At 46.8% G+C, this 17,214-nt stretch overlaps 1 protein-coding gene across 2 annotated transcripts in view; it reads left to right on the top strand.

Moving 5' to 3' along the window:
- Positions 1-16,025, top strand: part of LOC307026582 (histone-lysine N-methyltransferase 2C-like) — a 96,867-nt gene extending 80,842 nt beyond the window's left edge. The window contains exons 64-81 of one of the 2 annotated variants that reach the window (XM_079662099.1): positions 232-332; positions 511-657; positions 1,211-1,262; positions 1,366-1,487; positions 1,926-2,018; positions 2,150-2,347; positions 2,456-2,571; positions 3,345-3,540; positions 8,362-8,571; positions 8,934-9,322; positions 9,823-9,935; positions 11,724-11,860; positions 12,388-12,515; positions 12,969-13,173; positions 13,495-13,611; positions 14,022-14,095; positions 14,345-14,453; positions 15,123-16,025. In XM_079662099.1, coding sequence (XP_079518225.1) covers positions 232-332; positions 511-657; positions 1,211-1,262; positions 1,366-1,487; positions 1,926-2,018; positions 2,150-2,347; positions 2,456-2,571; positions 3,345-3,540; positions 8,362-8,571; positions 8,934-9,322; positions 9,823-9,935; positions 11,724-11,860; positions 12,388-12,515; positions 12,969-13,173; positions 13,495-13,611; positions 14,022-14,095; positions 14,345-14,453; positions 15,123-15,215 — 2,600 coding nt within the window. In that variant the 3' untranslated portion in view covers positions 15,216-16,025. Of the gene's footprint in view, positions 1-228; positions 333-510; positions 658-1,210; positions 1,263-1,365; positions 1,488-1,925; positions 2,019-2,149; positions 2,348-2,455; positions 2,572-3,344; positions 3,541-8,361; positions 8,572-8,933; positions 9,323-9,822; positions 9,936-11,723; positions 11,861-12,387; positions 12,516-12,968; positions 13,174-13,494; positions 13,612-14,021; positions 14,096-14,344; positions 14,454-15,122 lie in introns of both variants that reach the window. The other variant, XM_079662098.1, reaches the window with a different exon arrangement.
- Positions 16,026-17,214: the final 1,189 nt, after the last annotated feature.

The following is a 17,214-nucleotide window of genomic DNA, read 5'->3' as shown; positions in this document are numbered from 1 at the left end:
AAGATAACGTGTGTGTGTGTGTGTGTGTGTGTGTGTGTGTGTGTGTGTGTGTGTGTGTGTGTGTGTGTGTGTGTGTGTGTGTGTGTGTGTGTGTGTGTGTGTGTGTGTGTGTGTGTGTGTGTGTGTGTGTGTGTGTGTGTGTGTGTGTGTGTGTGTGTGTGTGTGTGTGTGTGTGTGTGTGTGTGTGTGTGTGTGTGTGTGTGTGTGTGTGTGTGTGTGTGGGCTCAGCAGTGAAACAGGAAGTGAAGGTGGAGCCTCACCATCAGGCTCCTCCCTGCTCCAACACTGATCTGGTTACCATCGCCATCACCCTCAACCCCGTCGCAGCGCAGGTATACTTTACTGTATATATATATTATTTATATTTTTTAAAAGACATGTTAATGTACAAATATTCTAGAAATGTACCCAACATTATTATTTATTTTATTGTATTTTTATTTATTTTATTTTATTATTATTTGTTATATATATTTTCTAACCCCGTGATATGACCCTGTGTGTCTTCAGAGTGTTGCAGGTGTCATGGCGGCGGTGGCGGAGCTTCTTCGTGTCCCCGTCCCCACCGACTACCAGCTGAGCCGCACCCCCGGCCCTCCCGGCCCAGAATGCAATGCTCTCGCCCTGCTGGCCGGGGTCCGGGTGCCCCTCCCTCAGGTGAGACCAAATACTGAGGTTACATAGCACTGCATTCACATAGTACCGTATCGACCCGAATATAAGACAACCCCTCGTTTTGAAGACCAAATCTTGTTTTGATAAAGAATATATTTTATTTGAAAATAATGACAACACACATCAAACATTGTGTTCAAGTTTTGTGGACAGCTTTTCTCTGACTGTTTGCATTTTTCAAGGTGGTCTTATTGGGCTCGCCAGCTTCTCACGTTACTCTCAGTAACTCCATATTCCTTTGCTTCTCGACAGTTGTTTGATGACTTCGTTAATCACCGTTAACTTAAAATTGGCATCGTAACTTCTCTTGTTTATTAATGTGTGTGTGTGTGTGTGTGTGTGTGTGTGTGTGTGTGTGTGTGTGTGTGTGTGTGTGTGTGTGTGTGTGTGTGTGTGTGTGTGTGTGTGTGTGTGTGTGTGTGTGTGTGTGTGTGTGTGTGTGTGTGTGTGTGTGTGTGTGTGTGTGTGTGTGTGTGTGTGTGTGTGTGTGTGTGTGTGTGTGTGTGTGTGTGTGTGTGTGTGTGTGTGTGCGCAGGGTTCAGCAGTAAGCAGAATGCAGAGAACCCCACCAGCTACTGGGAACACTGGTTTGTACACTCTGCAATATGTACACACTTTCCATTATTACCTGCACACTCAAAAATGAGAACACACAACAAGAACAAGTGATTGACGTATGTGTGTGTGTAGGTATCCGAATGGACTACATCCAACATGACGTCCCCTCTGCTACTGCTGCCAGGACTCAGTGCTGCAGCTACTGCAAGGTGCTTCTGGGAAATGGAGTGCGCATCAGCAAGGAGATCAAACAGGTTGGTGGCAGGATGATGGTGAACTCTGTCAGAGACTTCCTGACTCAGCAGACCATAATAACCTGAGAGGCTGTCCAACAGCATCCTCTGGGACCCAAAGCATGCTCCGACAGAGAATATGAACTGCTACCATCTAATGGAGATCACTAAGGTCAGACTGAAGCATCCTTCGTGCTCCAGTCAGTCCTCTCAGTGAACACAGAGCTACAGATCAGATGCACGCTGAAGGCTCTTTGAGCAGCTCTCTCTGATCCTGCTGTGATGTTCCATGTTTGTTTCTCGTGTGTCTTGATGTGTGTCTGTTGATGTTCCACATGGAGCTGCTGGGATGTAAGGAGCATTTCAGACTGGATCTGACCATTAAAGTATCATCGTATCATATGGTAGAGTGGACTACAAATATGGCCGACAGGAAGTGACTGTGTGTGTGTGTTGCAGGAGGGTCAGCCCCGAGCGACCCGCATGATGTTCTGCAGCACCAACTGCTCGTCTCTGTTCAACTCCGACGTGCAGAGCAAAGCCGCTAACAAGGTGAGACTCACCTGGGAGGAACCTGTAATTGGTTTGAAGCGTCTTAATTGGTTTTAAACACTTAAATTAATCTCTATTTGGTTAATTGGTTGATCACATTTTTTGTAATAATGAATATGTGTTTTCCTCAGACCCCCCTCATGCTGGCGGGCCCTGAGTGCCCCCCTCCCTGCAGGGTGCATCAGTACACCAGCAACATGTCCACCATTGCAGTTCACTCCCTCCTCCTCCCTCCTTCCTCTCCTACCCCCTCTTCCTCACCTCCTATCTCCTTCCCCCCCGCCGCCGCCATCACCACAGAGACACGCCCCCGCATGGACAGCCTCAAGGTGGGTGTGGCTAAAGGAACAACTGATTTCTGTTTTTGTTGTCATGATGATAAGGCCTTGAATCTTGACTGGTTGATTGATTTATGAGACTCTGTGATTGGTTCCCAGGTGAAGCTGAAGCCCCGCCCCCGAGCTGTACCTGGGGGGGAGGAGTCTAATCGCTCTGGGAAAAGGACGAAGTGCTGCAGGTGGAGGAGGTGGAGCTTCAACATTACGCTCAGCAGGTTAGCATAGCATCTAGCATGATAGCACTTAGCACTCTGCAGGTTAGCATAGCATCTAGCATGTTAGCACTTAGCACTCTGCAGGTTAGCATAGCATCTAGCATGATAGCACTTAGCACTCTGCAGGTTAGCATAGCATCTAGCATGTTAGCACTTAGCACTCTGCAGGTTAGCATAGCATCTAGCATGATAGCACTTAGCACTCTGCAGGTTAGCATAGCATCTAGCATGATAGCACTTAGCACTCTGCAGGTTAGCATCTAGCATGATAGCACTTAGCACTCTGCAGGTTAGCATCTAGCATGATAGCACTTAGCACTCTGCAGGTTAGCATAGCATCTAGCATGATAGCACTTAGCACTCTGCAGGTTAGCATAGCATCTAGCATGATAGCACTTAGCACTCTGCAGGTTAGCATCTAGCATGATAGCACTTAGCACTCTGCAGGTTAGCATCTAGCATGATAGCACTTAGCACTCTGCAGGTTAGCATAGCATCTAGCATGATAGCACTTAGCACTCTGCAGGTTAGCATCTAGCATGATAGCACTTAGCACTCTGCAGGTTAGCATAGCATCTAGCATGATAGCACTTAGCACTCTGCAGGTTAGCATCTAGCATGATAGCACTTAGCACTCTGCAGGTTAGCATTTTTTATTTTTTTAAAGATTATTGGATATTCTTCAAATGTATGAGTATTTTTCAGGCCTGTTAGCATCATATTAGCCTTAGCTCAGCCTGATAGCATCACTCTGTTTGCCTCTATTTACCCAGAGGCCCTTGCACCCCTAACGAGGCGGTTTCCATGCCAACGGAGGAGGAAGTGGACGTTCTCCTGAAGAAGTTGGGGGTGTGTCTCCTTCCGGACCCTTTCCCTAAAGACGAGCGGAGATGCTGCTTCTGTAACCAGCAGGGAGACGGACATACTGACGGACCGGCAAGACTCCTGAACCTGGACCTGGATCTCTGGGTGAGTTATACCTCATTCACACCAACGCAACTCCGGTTCAAGCTCCGTGCTAGAGCTTTTCAGGTTCATAACCGGTTCTTCGGTTTAGCTCCGGCTCTTTTCACACCGCCCAGAGTCCGACTGGTGCTGCGTCATTGCGTCATCGTTTGCGTCATGACGTAACCGTTTGCGTGCCTGCTTCATAAAGCCAAACCGCGCGGAAACCCCTCACAGCTGACACCGACAACAACAACAATGGCCGATTGTGCTCCAGCTTCCTCTGTACCTCTTCGGAAGACCAGATCCCCAGTAGGTAGCTGGTCTCTTCAGAAGACCAGATTCCAGTAGGTCGCTGGTCTCTTCAGTGGACCACTGCTGCCTGTTAACTTTCTCCATCGTTATGTACAAACTGGATAATAAGTCGGCTTTTTGTTGTTGTTCAGGAGTTGATCCCGCCCCTGCCCCCGCCTCGACGTAAGCGTGGCGTATGCGGTGCTTTTGCTTTGGCCGGACAATTTTTTGGTGCTTGAAACGAACCGGTTTCCGGAGCTAAGAGGCTGCTCCGCTACGGTGTGAAGAGGAAAACCCGGTGCTTTTCAAGCTCCAGCTCTGAACTGGCCCTGAAACACCGTTGGGGTGAATGAGGAATTAGAAGACCCAACATTAGCCTCCTTTAGCTTAGCGGTGGTGACGTGAAGTCATGTGACCGTGCTGTAGTTCCTTTATAGCCCAACATTAGCCTCCTTTAGCTTAGCGGTGGTGACGTGAAGTCATGTGACCGTGCTGTAGTTCCTTTATAGCCCAACATTAGCCACCTTTAGCTTAGCGGTGGTGACGTGAAGTCATGTGACCGTGCTGTAGTTCCTTTATAGCCCAACATTAGCCTCCTTTAGCTTAGCGGTGGTGACGTGAAGTCATGTGACCGTGCTGTAGTTCCTTTATAGCCCAACATTAGCCTCCTTTAGCTTAACGGTGGTGACGTGAAGTCATGTGACCGTGCTGTAGTTCCTTTATAGCCCAACATTAGCTTCCTTTAGCTTAGCGGTGGTGACGTGAAGTCATGTGACCGTGCTGTAGTTCCTTTATAGCCCAACATTAGCCTCCTTTAGCTTAGCGGTGGTGACGTGAAGTCATGTGACCGTGCTGTAGTTCCTTTATAGCCCAACATTAGCCACCTTTAGCTTAGCGGTGGTGACGTGAAGTCATGTGACCGTGCTGTAGTTCCTTTATAGCCCAACATTAGCCTCCTTTAGCTTAGCGGTGGTGACGTGAAGTCATGTGACCGTGCTGTAGTTCCTTTATAGCCCAACATTAGCTTCCTTTAGCTTAGCGGTGGTGACGTGAAGTCATGTGACCGTGCTGTAGTTCCTTTATAGCCCAACATTAGCCTCCTTTAGCTTAGCGGTGGTGACGTGAAGTCATGTGACCGTGCTGTAGTTCCTTTATAGCCCAACATTAGCCACCTTTAGCTTAGCGGTGGTGACGTGAAGTCATGTGACCGTGCTGTAGTTCCTTTATAGCCCAACATTAGCCTCCTTTAGCTTAGCGGTGGTGACGTGAAGTCATGTGACCGTGCTGTAGTTCCTTTATAGCCCAACATTAGCCTCCTTTAGCTTAGCGGTGGTGACGTGAAGTCATGTGACCGTGCTGTAGTTCTTTTATAGCCCAACATTAGCCACCTTTAGCTTAGCGGTGGTGACGTGAAGTCATGTGACCGTGCTGTAGTTCCTTTATAGCCCAACATTAGCCTACTTTAGCTTAGCGGACGTGACTGAATTTTTTTGAGAAAAGCTATGAAACATTGAACACTACTTTGAGAGTAGATCACATTATCCTTTGTTTACTGACACTTTGCACTCAGCCCCAGAAAAAGGATGTGTGACTGAGATGAAGGTATAAATAAACATTAAACACAAACCGGTGAAGTCATGTGACCGTGCTGTAGTTCCTTTATAGCCCAACATTAGCCTCCTTTAGCTTAGCGGTGGTGACGTGAAGTCATGTGACCGTGCTGTAGTTCCTTTATAGCCCAACATTAGCTTCCTTTAGCTTAGCGGTGGTGACGTGAAGTCATGTGACCGTGCTGTAGTTCCTTTATAGCCCAACATTAGCCTCCTTTAGCTTAGCGGTGGTGACGTGAAGTCATGTGACCGTGCTGTAGTTCCTTTATAGCCCAACATTAGCCTCCTTTAGTTTAGCGGTGGTGACGTGAAGTCATGTGACCGTGCTGTAGTTCCTTTATAGCCCAACATTAGCTTCCTTTAGCTTAGCGGTGGTGACGTGAAGTCATGTGACCATGCTGTAGTTCCTTTATAGCCCAACATTAGCCTCCTTTAGCTTAGCGGTGGTGACGTGAAGTCATGTGACCGTGCTGTAGTTCCTTTATAGCCCAACATTAGCCTCCTTTAGCTTAGCGGTGGTGACGTGAAGTCATGTGACCGTGCTGTAGTTCCTTTATAGCCCAACATTAGCCACCTTTAGCTTAGCGGTGGTGACGTGAAGTCATGTGACCGTGCTGTAGTTCCTTTATAGCCCAACATTAGCCTCCTTTAGCTTAGCGGTGGTGACGTGAAGTCATGTGACCGTGCTGTAGTTCCTTTATAGCCCAACATTAGCCACCTTTAGCTTAGCGGTGGTGACGTGAAGTCATGTGACCGTGCTGTAGTTCCTTTATAGCCCAACATTAGCTTCCTTTAGCTTAGCGGTGGTGACGTGAAGTCATGTGACCGTGCTGTAGTTCCTTTATAGCCCAACATTAGCCACCTTTAGCTTAGCGGTGGTGACGTGAAGTCATGTGACCGTGCTGTAGTTCCTTTATAGCCCAACATTAGCTTCCTTTAGCTTAGCGGTGGTGACGTGAAGTCATGTGACCGTGCTGTAGTTCCTTTATAGCCCAACATTAGCCTCCTTTAGCTTAGCGGTGGTGACGTGAAGTCATGTGACCGTGCTGTAGTTCCTTTATAGCCCAACATTAGCCACCTTTAGCTTAGCGGTGGTGACGTGAAGTCATGTGACCGTGCTGTAGTTCCTTTATAGCCCAACATTAGCCTCCTTTAGCTTAGCGGTGGTGACGTGAAGTCATGTGACCGTGCTGTAGTTCCTTTATAGCCCAACATTAGCCACCTTTAGCTTAGCGGTGGTGACGTGAAGTCATGTGACCGTGCTGTAGTTCCTTTATAGCCCAACATTAGCTTCCTTTAGCTTAGCGGTGGTGACGTGAAGTCATGTGACCGTGCTGTAGTTCCTTTATAGCCCAACATTAGCCACCTTTAGCTTAGCGGTGGTGACGTGAAGTCATGTGACCGTGCTGTAGTTCCTTTATAGCCCAACATTAGCTTCCTTTAGCTTAGCGGTGGTGACGTGAAGTCATGTGACCGTGCTGTAGTTCCTTTATAGCCCAACATTAGCCTCCTTTAGCTTAGCGGTGGTGACGTGAAGTCATGTGACCGTGCTGTAGTTCCTTTATAGCCCAACATTAGCCACCTTTAGCTTAGCGGTGGTGACGTGAAGTCATGTGACCGTGCTGTAGTTCCTTTATAGCCCAACATTAGCCTCCTTTAGCTTAGCGGTGGTGACGTGAAGTCATGTGACCGTGCTGTAGTTCCTTTATAGCCCAACATTAGCCACCTTTAGCTTAGCGGTGGTGACGTGAAGTCATTTGACCGTGCTGTAGTTCCTTTATAGCCCAACATTAGCCTCCTTTAGCTTAGCGGTGGTGACGTGAAGTCATGTGACCGTGCTGTAGTTCCTTTATAGCCCAACATTAGCTTCCTTTAGCTTAGCGGTGGTGACGTGAAGTCATGTGACCGTGCTGTAGTTCCTTTATAGCCCAACATTAGCCTCCTTTAGCTTAGCGGTGGTGACGTGAAGTCATGTGACCGTGCTGTAGTTCCTTTATAGCCCAACATTAGCCACCTTTAGCTTAGCGGTGGTGATGTGAAGTCATGTGACCGTGCTGTAGTTCCTTTATAGCCCAACATTAGCTTCCTTTAGCTTAGCGGTGGTGACGTGAAGTCATGTGACCGTGCTGTAGTTCCTTTATAGCCCAACATTAGCCACCTTTAGCTTAGCGGTGGTGACGTGAAGTCATGTGACCGTGCTGTAGTTCCTTTATAGCCCAACATTAGCTTCCTTTAGCTTAGCGGTGGTGACGTGAAGTCATGTGACCGTGCTGTAGTTCCTTTATAGCCCAACATTAGCCACCTTTAGCTTAGCGGTGGTGACGTGAAGTCATGTGACCGTGCTGTAGTTCCTTTATAGCCCAACATTAGCTTCCTTTAGCTTAGCGGTGGTGACGTGAAGTCATGTGACCGTGCTGTAGTTCCTTTATAGCCCAACATTAGCCACCTTTAGCTTAGCGGTGGTGACGTGAAGTCATGTGACCGTGCTGTAGTTCCTTTATAGCCCAACATTAGCCTCCTTTAGCTTAGCGGTGGTGACGTGAAGTCATGTGACCGTGCTGTAGTTCCTTTATAGCCCAACATTAGCCTCCTTTAGCTTAGCGGTGGTGACGTGAAGTCATGTGACCGTGCTGTAGTTCCTTTATAGCCCAACATTAGCCTACTTTAGCTTAGCGGACGTGACTGAATTTTTTTGAGAAAAGCTATGAAACATTGAACACTACTTTGAGAGTAGATCACATTATCCTTTGTTTACTGACACTTTGCACTCAGCCCCAGAAAAAGGATGTGTGACTGAGATGAAGGTATAAATAAACATTAAACACAAACCGGTGAAGTCATGTGACCATGCTGTAGTTCCTTTATAGCCCAACATTAGCCTACATCATGGCGTTGATATGTATAGACTATCCCACTGAACTCACCTGTCCCCCCCTCTCAGGTACATCTGAACTGCGCCCTCTGGTCCTCTGAGGTTTACGAGACGCAGGCCGGCGCTCTGATCAACGTGGAGCTCGCCCTGCGTCGCTCTCTCACTCTGCGCTGCGCTCACTGTCAGAGGAGAGGAGCGACCAGCGGCTGCAACCGCCTGCGCTGCACCAACACATATCACTTCAGCTGTGCTCTGCTGGCACACTGCACCTTCTTCAAGGTACACACACACACACACACACACACACACACACACACACACACACACACACACACACACACACACACACACACACACACACACACACACACACACACACACACACACACACACACACACACACACACACACACACACACACACACACACACACTGCACCTTCTTCAAGGTACACACACACACACACACACACACACACACACACACACACACACACACTGCACCTTCTTCAAGGTACACACACACACACACACACACACACACACACACACACACACACACACACACACACACACACACACACACATTGTCAAATGTACTGTTATTCACATATATAAACAATAACCCCCTCTCCCCTCAAGGACAAGACGATGCTGTGCCACTTCCACAAGCCCCGCTCAGTGGGAGGAGCCATGGGAGGGGGAGGGGCCAGTGACCGCTGTTCCTCCTCTGGCTCCTCCCCCCTCCCCTGCGACCCCCCCGTCTTGTTGCTAAGCGACCCGTACGACTGTGAGCTTCGCTGTTTCGCGGTGTTTCGGCGCGTGTTCGTGCAGCGAGACGAGGCGCGTCAGATCGCGGCGGTGGTTCAGAGGGGGGGGGGCCCGCACACCTTCAGGGTGGGGGCTCTGCTGTTCCACGCCATTGGGAGGCTCCTCCCCCTTCAGATGAGACGCTTCCACAACAAAACGGCCATTTTCCCCATCGGATATCGAGCCGATCGCATCTACTGGAGCATGAGAAACAGCAACAGGTGAAACTCCCAGCATGCTCTGTAATCTGTAGAATGTAGACTGTGACCAAGAGAGCAGCGTTCCTCTCATTGGTTCAAGTGTGCTACTACTACTACTACTTCTACCAGGACTATTACTACTTCAACTACTACTTATACTACTTCTTCTACTAATACCTCTATACTAGCAATCAAAATAAAATAGCATTAAAAAATATAAAGAAGAAAATATTTATGTTGACCCAGAGAGCAGCGTTCGACTGATTGGTCCAGGTGTTTGTGACATCGTGTGTGTGTGTGTGTGTGTGTGTGTGTGTGTGTGTGTGTGTGTGTGTGTGTGTGTGTGTGTGTGTGTGTGTGTGTGTGTGTGTGTGTGTGTGTGTGTGTGTGTGTGTGTGTGTGTGTGTGTGTGTGTGTGTGTGTGTGTGTGTGTGTGTGTGTGTGTGTGTGTGTGTGTGTGTGTGTGTGTGTGTGTGTGTGTGTGTGTGTGTGTGTGTGTGTGTGTGTGTGTGTGTTTCCAGGCGCTGTAAGTACCTGTGCTGTGTGGAGGAGCGGGAGGGCCGACCGCTCTTCAAGGTGAGGGTCGAGGAGCAGGGATACGATGACATCATCCTCACTGGACCCTCCCCCAAAGGTAAACAGGAAGTGACATCATGTTTTACTCACGCTGTACATTTTACATTTATATTCAATTTAAAATGTAATATTCCATTCCTCAAACACACTGAATGTATATATAATATCCTGTTTCATATTTAGTTTACTGTAAATTTGTATTTCAACCAGAGGTCACGTTAACCGAATATTTTCCGTCTCTTTTAACAATGACGGAAAAATCTGAAAGCAGTCCGTCATTTTGACAGATTAGAACAAACTCAGAACAGCGCCAAAGCTTCCCCGCAGCGAGGCTCCGGTGTCATGCCGTGTCATGCCGTGTCATGCCGTGTTATGCCGTGTCAAGCCGTGTCATGCCGTGTCATGCCGTGTCAAGCCGTGTTATGCCGTGTCATGCCGTGTCATGCCGTGTCATGCCGTGTCATGCCGTGTCATGCCGTGTCATGCCGTGTCATGCCGTGTTATGCCGTGTCATGCCGTGTTATGCCGTGTCATGCCGTGTCATGCCGTGTCATGCCGTGTCATGCCGTGTCATGCCGTGTCATGCCGTGTCATGCCGTGTTATGCTTGCCCGCCAAAAAGGAAATGATATCGTTTCCAAACCAAACTGTGCCGAACAGATCATTGAAATGTCTGGGAGTTTTTGCTTTCCGCTGTACAGTGGGCATGCTTAACACGGCACTAACAGTTCACGAGCATGCTCTCTCTTCCCCCCCCACCCCCCACGTTGACAGTTTACATTACATTACATTGCATTTAGCTGACGCTTTTATCCAAAGCGACTTACAATAAGTGCATTCGACCAGGAAGATACAACCTTTAAGAAAACAGAATCATATAAGTACATCAGGTTTCATAGAGCCAAACATTTCAAGTGCTACTCAACTGGCATTTAGAAAGCCAGCCCTTTATTAGTATATAAGTGCTTTGTTAGTAATTCTATCTCTGGAAGTGGAGTCTAAAGAGATGAGTTTTCAGTTTGCGTCGGAAGATGTGTAAGCTATCTGCTGTCCTGATTTCAATGGGGAGCTCATTCCACCATTTTGGAGCCAGGATAGCATAGTTTAGAGCATGCTCTCTCTTCCCCCCCCACCCCCCTCGGAAATGTTACGTTCCTGTCAGTCAAGTCTAGAGCAACCTCTGATTTCAACATTTTTTAGTACCGTTTTATTTCTATTTGAGACGTTTACATTATGGATTGTTTATTTCTAATCTTTTAATTTCTCTAATAAGATAAGATAAAAAGTACTTTATTGATTCCATTTTGGGAAAGGCATTGCACATCAGAGAAATTAAGAGTAGAAATTACCAATCCAAAATGTAAACATCACAACAACTAGAAATAAAATAGCATTAAAAAAAGAAAATGTAAATTAACTTTAATTTACAGTAACAAAATATAAAGCCGGATATTATATATACACTAATTGTATAAGGGATGGAATATTAAATTGAATATTAATGTACAGTTTTTAAAATCTTTTAATTTCTCTAATGTTCAATGCCTTGTCTCTTCATGCTGCTGCAACACAAACATTTCCCACATTGGGATCAATAAAGTCCTTCTGTTAAACTCCTGCATTAAAACAATTAACGTGTGTGTGTGTGTGTGTGTGTGTGTGTGTGTGTGTGTGTGTGTGTGTGTGTGTGTGTGTGTGTGTGTGTGTGTGTGTGTGTGTGTGTGTGTGTGTGTGTGTGTGTGTGTGTGTGTGTGTGTGTGTGTGTGTGTGTGTGTGTGTGTGTGTGTGTGTGTGTGTGTGTGTGTGTGTGTGTGTGTGTGTGTGTGTGTGTGTGTGTGTGTGTGTAGTGGTGTGGGATCAGGTTCTGGAGCCGGTGTCTCAGCTCCGGGTCTCCAGCGGGACTCTGAAACTTTTCCCGGTTTACCTGAAGGGAGAAGATCTGTTCGGACTGACCACCTCCGCTGTGACCAGGATTATCGAGTCTGTGAGTCTCTCGTCACACACACACACACACACACACACTCACTCCTGCACTGCGTTGACAGGATTATCAGGTCTGTTGGGTAAAAAGCGCTATAGCCCCTTGCTCAGGTTTCACCTACAGGTATGACATTTGGCAGGTGCATGTAGTCTGTTGAGACACGCAAAAAAGCCTCTTGGCATCATATCGTAAACTCAACCGGAAGTCGGACATTTAAATTGTATTTGCAATTCTTGGTCAATTTTTACACTTTCCATTAAAAAAAAAAAAAAATCACCGTTTTTCACCCTCCGTCTGAAACCAGAGCCCAGTCTGCTCTGATTGGTTAGCTGGCCAGCTCTGTTGTGATTGGTCAACCGCTTAGAGATTTCCCGCCCCCTTAGCCTATCAATGTGTTGGAGCGCTAGCCAATAGGAGCGCTCTTGTTCCATTGTGATGTCATTATGTTACATAATTAAACAAAGGAGTCCAATGGAGGTGTTTTTTAAGTTTATTGAAAGTCAATATGTTTTCTGTTTGTGTGTGTGTAGCTGCCGGGGGTGGAGGTGTGTGATCAGTACACCTTTAGGTACGGCAGGAATCCTCTGATGGAGTGGCCCCTCGCTTTCAACCCCACAGGGTCCGCTCGCTCCGAACCCAAAGCCATCCAGACCAAGAGGTAAACTGTCCTCTTCCAACATGAGAGCAACATGCTAACAAAGGTATCAACTGTAGCTGAGAACATGACAGGATGTGTGATGACCTAGAAGAGCATCAGGACTGTTTGAGGCATATGATAGCTATGTGATTAACATGATGATTCAGCCTCTATGGAGAGAGACATATGACAAGCATGATCATTTCTGACGTGGAGCTAATCTGAAGTAAACATTGAATACTGCTTTCTATTCCTCCATCTTGTGACTGTGGAACTCCCTCTCTTGGATATCAGCATGTGAAGGACACTGTTCAGGAACTAGTTGATGCTCTGTATGTGATGACTCCTTCCATTCTGGAGAGGATCACAGATACATGGATCCTGAGGTTCAAGCTCAAGCCGGAGACCAGGGAGAGTTTCTAACAATTACCTCATGATTAAATGTGTATTAAAGTGTAGTTTTCCCTGTGTTAGGCCCACCCTCTTGACCAGTGTGGCCCCCCGCTGTCAGGGCTCTGTGGGCTCCATCGTGGGCCCGGTGCCCGGCGTCCTCTCCCTCTCTCCGGGGGAGTTACTGATGGGGGGGGCGCACCAGGGGAGACACTCCAAGGCCTCCCAGTACAGACGCATGACCAGCGAGTGGAAGACCAACGTCTACCTGGCTCGATCCCGCATCCAGGTGAGAGGAGGGGCATGTAGGGGGGAGGGTAACGGGACTAATGTGATAGAACTATAGTAAAAATGCTTTGAAAACATCAGAAATATATATAAATAAACCTCCCTAAAAACACTTGACTAACGTCCAACGATTATATATAAAAACATCCCGAAAGGCCTGGAAAACATCTGGAAGTGATGAGAAAAACGTGTGAAAATGATGATTAAAAATGTGACAAAACTATGGAAATAAGCCCGAAAGAAATCTGTAAATCACGAGTAAACTTTTGAAACACCTGCACCACGATCACCTGTCCTCTGAATGATGTCACTTCCTGTTCAGGGTCTGGGTCTGTACGCGGCCAGAGACATGGAGAAGTGCACCATGATGATCGAATACATCGGAACCATCATCAGGAGCGAAGTGGCCAACAGGAAGGAGAGGCTGTACGAGGCCCAGGTAAGACACACACACACACACACACACACACACACACACACACACACACACACACACACACACACACACTAACACTATGTACCTTCTATAGAGGGTCAGGGCTGCTAAGACGTGGATTATTGAGATTCCTTTTAAAAATCTGTATTCAGTCAAACTGGGATTTTTCTAAACCAATCACTGATGTTTCTTTGTGTGTGTGTGTGTGTGTGTGTGTGTGTGTGTGTGTGTGTGTGTGTGTGTGTGTGTGTGTGTGTGTGTGTGTGTGTGTGTGTGTGTGTGTGTGTGTGTGTGTGTGTGTGTGTGTGTGTGTGTGTGTGTGTGTGTGTGTGTGTGTGTGTGTGTGTGTGTGTGTGTGTGTGTGTGTGTGTGTGTGTGTGTGTGTGTGTGTGTGTGTGTGTGTGTGTGTGTAGAACCGCGGTGTGTACATGTTCCGGATCGATAACGACTTTGTGATCGACGCCACCATCACAGGAGGACCGGCTCGGTGAGAATAAAACACACATTTTGTTGTTTCTTTTGGGACATTCTTTCCACTTTTTCCCACAAAGTTCTGACTGTGTGTGTGTGTGTGTGTGTGTGTGTGTGTGTGTGTGTGTGTGTGTGTGTGTGTGTGTGTGTGTGTGTGTGTGTGTGTGTGTGTGTGTGTGTGTGTGTGTGTGTGTGTGTGTGTGTGTGTGTGTGTGTGTGTGTGTGTGTGTGTGTGTGTGTGTGTGTGTGTGTGTGTTGTGTTCAGGTACATCAACCACTCGTGTTCTCCTAACTGCATCACGGAGGTCGTCTCTGTGGAGAAAGAGAACAAGATTATCATCAGTTCCTGCAGACGCATCCAGAGGGGAGAGGAGGTACACACCCACACACACACACACACACACACACACACACACACACACACACACACACACACATCCAGAGGGGAGAGGAGGTACAGACACACACACACACACATCCAGAGGGGAGAGGAGGTACACACACACACACACACACACACACACACACACACACACACACACACATCCAGAGGGGAGAGGAGGTACACACACACACACACACACACACACACACACACACACACACACACACACACATCCAGAGGGGAGAGAAGGTACACACACACACACACACACATCCAGAGGGGAGAGGAGGTACACACACACACACACACACACACACACACACACACACACACACACGGGGGAGAGGAGGTATACACACAGACACACACACACATCCAGATCCAGAGGGGAGAGGAGGTACACACACACACACACACACGGGGGAGAGGAGGTATACACACAGACACACACACACATCCAGATCCAGAGGGGAGAGGAGGTACACACACTAACAAATAATGGAAGGCTTTTACTATGTCAAACCCAGGATTAGCTGAGCTTTGTTAGCATTTATTTACACATTTATCAAAGATGTTCCCACTGCTAACCCCGTGTTTTAACCCCAAGGCGCTATGAATTGTGGGAAAATAAAACGTTTATTATTACCCTGTTTCTCAGCTGTCGTACGACTACAAGTTCGACCTGGAGGACGACCAGCACAAAATCCCCTGTCACTGTGGAACCGTCAACTGCAGGAAGTGGATGAACTGAACACACACTCACACACTCACACACACTCACACACACTCACACGCACTCACACACACTCACTCACACTCACACACACACACACACACACACACACACACACACACACACACACACACGGTGCTGAGGCTACACTCATATCAGAAGTTATGAAATAATATACTGATCGTAAATAATGACGACAGAAGAGTTTGATTGACAGACGAGGGGCGGGGCTTACATATGATTGACAGGTGGGGGCGGGGCTTATGCTGAGGCTGGTCCTCTGTGTGTATATTGTGTGTAAAATGATGTAAATGTGAAATAGCAGAATGTCTCATTAAGTTGCACTATGAAAAAAATAAAACACAAAAACAGATCTCACAGAAACATACTTGATTCCCCCCCCCCCCCCCCCCTCGGCCCCTCCCTGCGTTTTGTTAATTTCTGTAAAATAAGAGATTTTTTTGTTGTTGTTTTTTGTATTTATTACTGAATGAAGCTATTTTCTAAATCACGATGAGTTCAAGGTCCGCAGTCGCAGCCTGTAAATATCTGTATCATAATTTAACAGAAGAGTTTAGAGCGCTACCGTCACGTTTTAAATAAAGTTTTCTGTTGTTACCTGTGGGCGGCCTTCTGTGTTTCTCTGCCCTGCGTTTTGTCTGCAGGTGTTTTCAGTTTGAGCGTCAGGACTATGTACAGGCGACTTTCTGTTTTTTTTATTATCCCACGTTTAAATCTGTGTGATGTTTTTTGTTTTTGGGAAAAATGTGGAATCTGATTTAGGATCATTTACAGAAAATAAAATATTTTACATCTTGAAAAATTAAACATGAGTCCTCTTTATTATTGATCTGTCTGAGCCTTGACATTTATTTTTAAGACATACATAATTATATTTCTTTACAAAACACAGCTCTGACTTATTTAATCTATATGTTGTTTTTGTAGGTTTTATTTTTGTGTTTGTTTAATTCTCTGTTTTGTTGTTTTTATTTGTACTTTGTCCTCACAGCTTCTGAAGTCACCTACAGACGAATTAACAGTGATATTAAACAGAGCAACACACACACACACACACACACACACACACACACACACACACACACACACACACACACACACACACACACACACACACACACACACAGTTATTAATAGACTGAAATAAGAAGGTGCGACATTCACCACTCACACACACACACACACACACACACACACACACACACACACACACACACACACACTCTCTCTCTCTCTCTCTCTCTCTCTCTCTCTCTCTCTCTCTCTCTCTCTCTCTCTCTCTCTCTCTCTCTCTCTCTCTCTCTCTCTCACACACACACACACCGCACGCACACACACACACACACACACACACACACAGTTATTAATAGACTGAAATAAGAAGGTGCAACACACACACACACCGCACGCACACACACACACACACACACACTCTCTCTCTCTCTCTCTCTCTCTCTCTCTCTCTCTCTCTCTCACACACACACACACGCACACACGCACACACGCACGCACGCACGCACGCACGCACGCACGCACGCACGCACGCACGCACCGCACGCACGCACGCTCGCTCGCTCGCTCGCTCGCATCGCTCGCTCACTCACTCACTCACTCACTCACTCACTCACTCACTCACTCACTCACTCACTCACTCACTCACTCACTCACTCACTCACTCACTCACTCACTCACTCACTCACTCACTCACTCACTCAAACACACACACACAGGCACACACACAGGCACACACAGCGAGAGCTCCTGTTACCGGTTGCTTCATCTCTTTAATCAGTGTTTTTGATCAAATATGTGACCAATGTCGAAATGTTATATGAAATATGTGAGAAATCTCCCAAAAGTATAATTACATCACAGTTATAAAGTGTTAAAAGTGTAAGATTTAATAAAATGCTGATAAATATGTTTTAAAAAATATTGATAGAAAATGTGAAAAAATGTTGTAAAATATGTTTTTTTGAAATGCCTGACAAAATCT

Source organism: Notothenia rossii (genome assembly GCF_949606895.1).
Source record: "Notothenia rossii genome assembly, chromosome: 12".
Classification (NCBI taxonomy): Eukaryota; Metazoa; Chordata; class Actinopteri; order Perciformes; family Nototheniidae; genus Notothenia; species Notothenia rossii.
The sequence above is the reverse complement of the archived record's forward strand: the minus strand, read 5'-3'. Positions and strand labels throughout refer to the sequence as shown.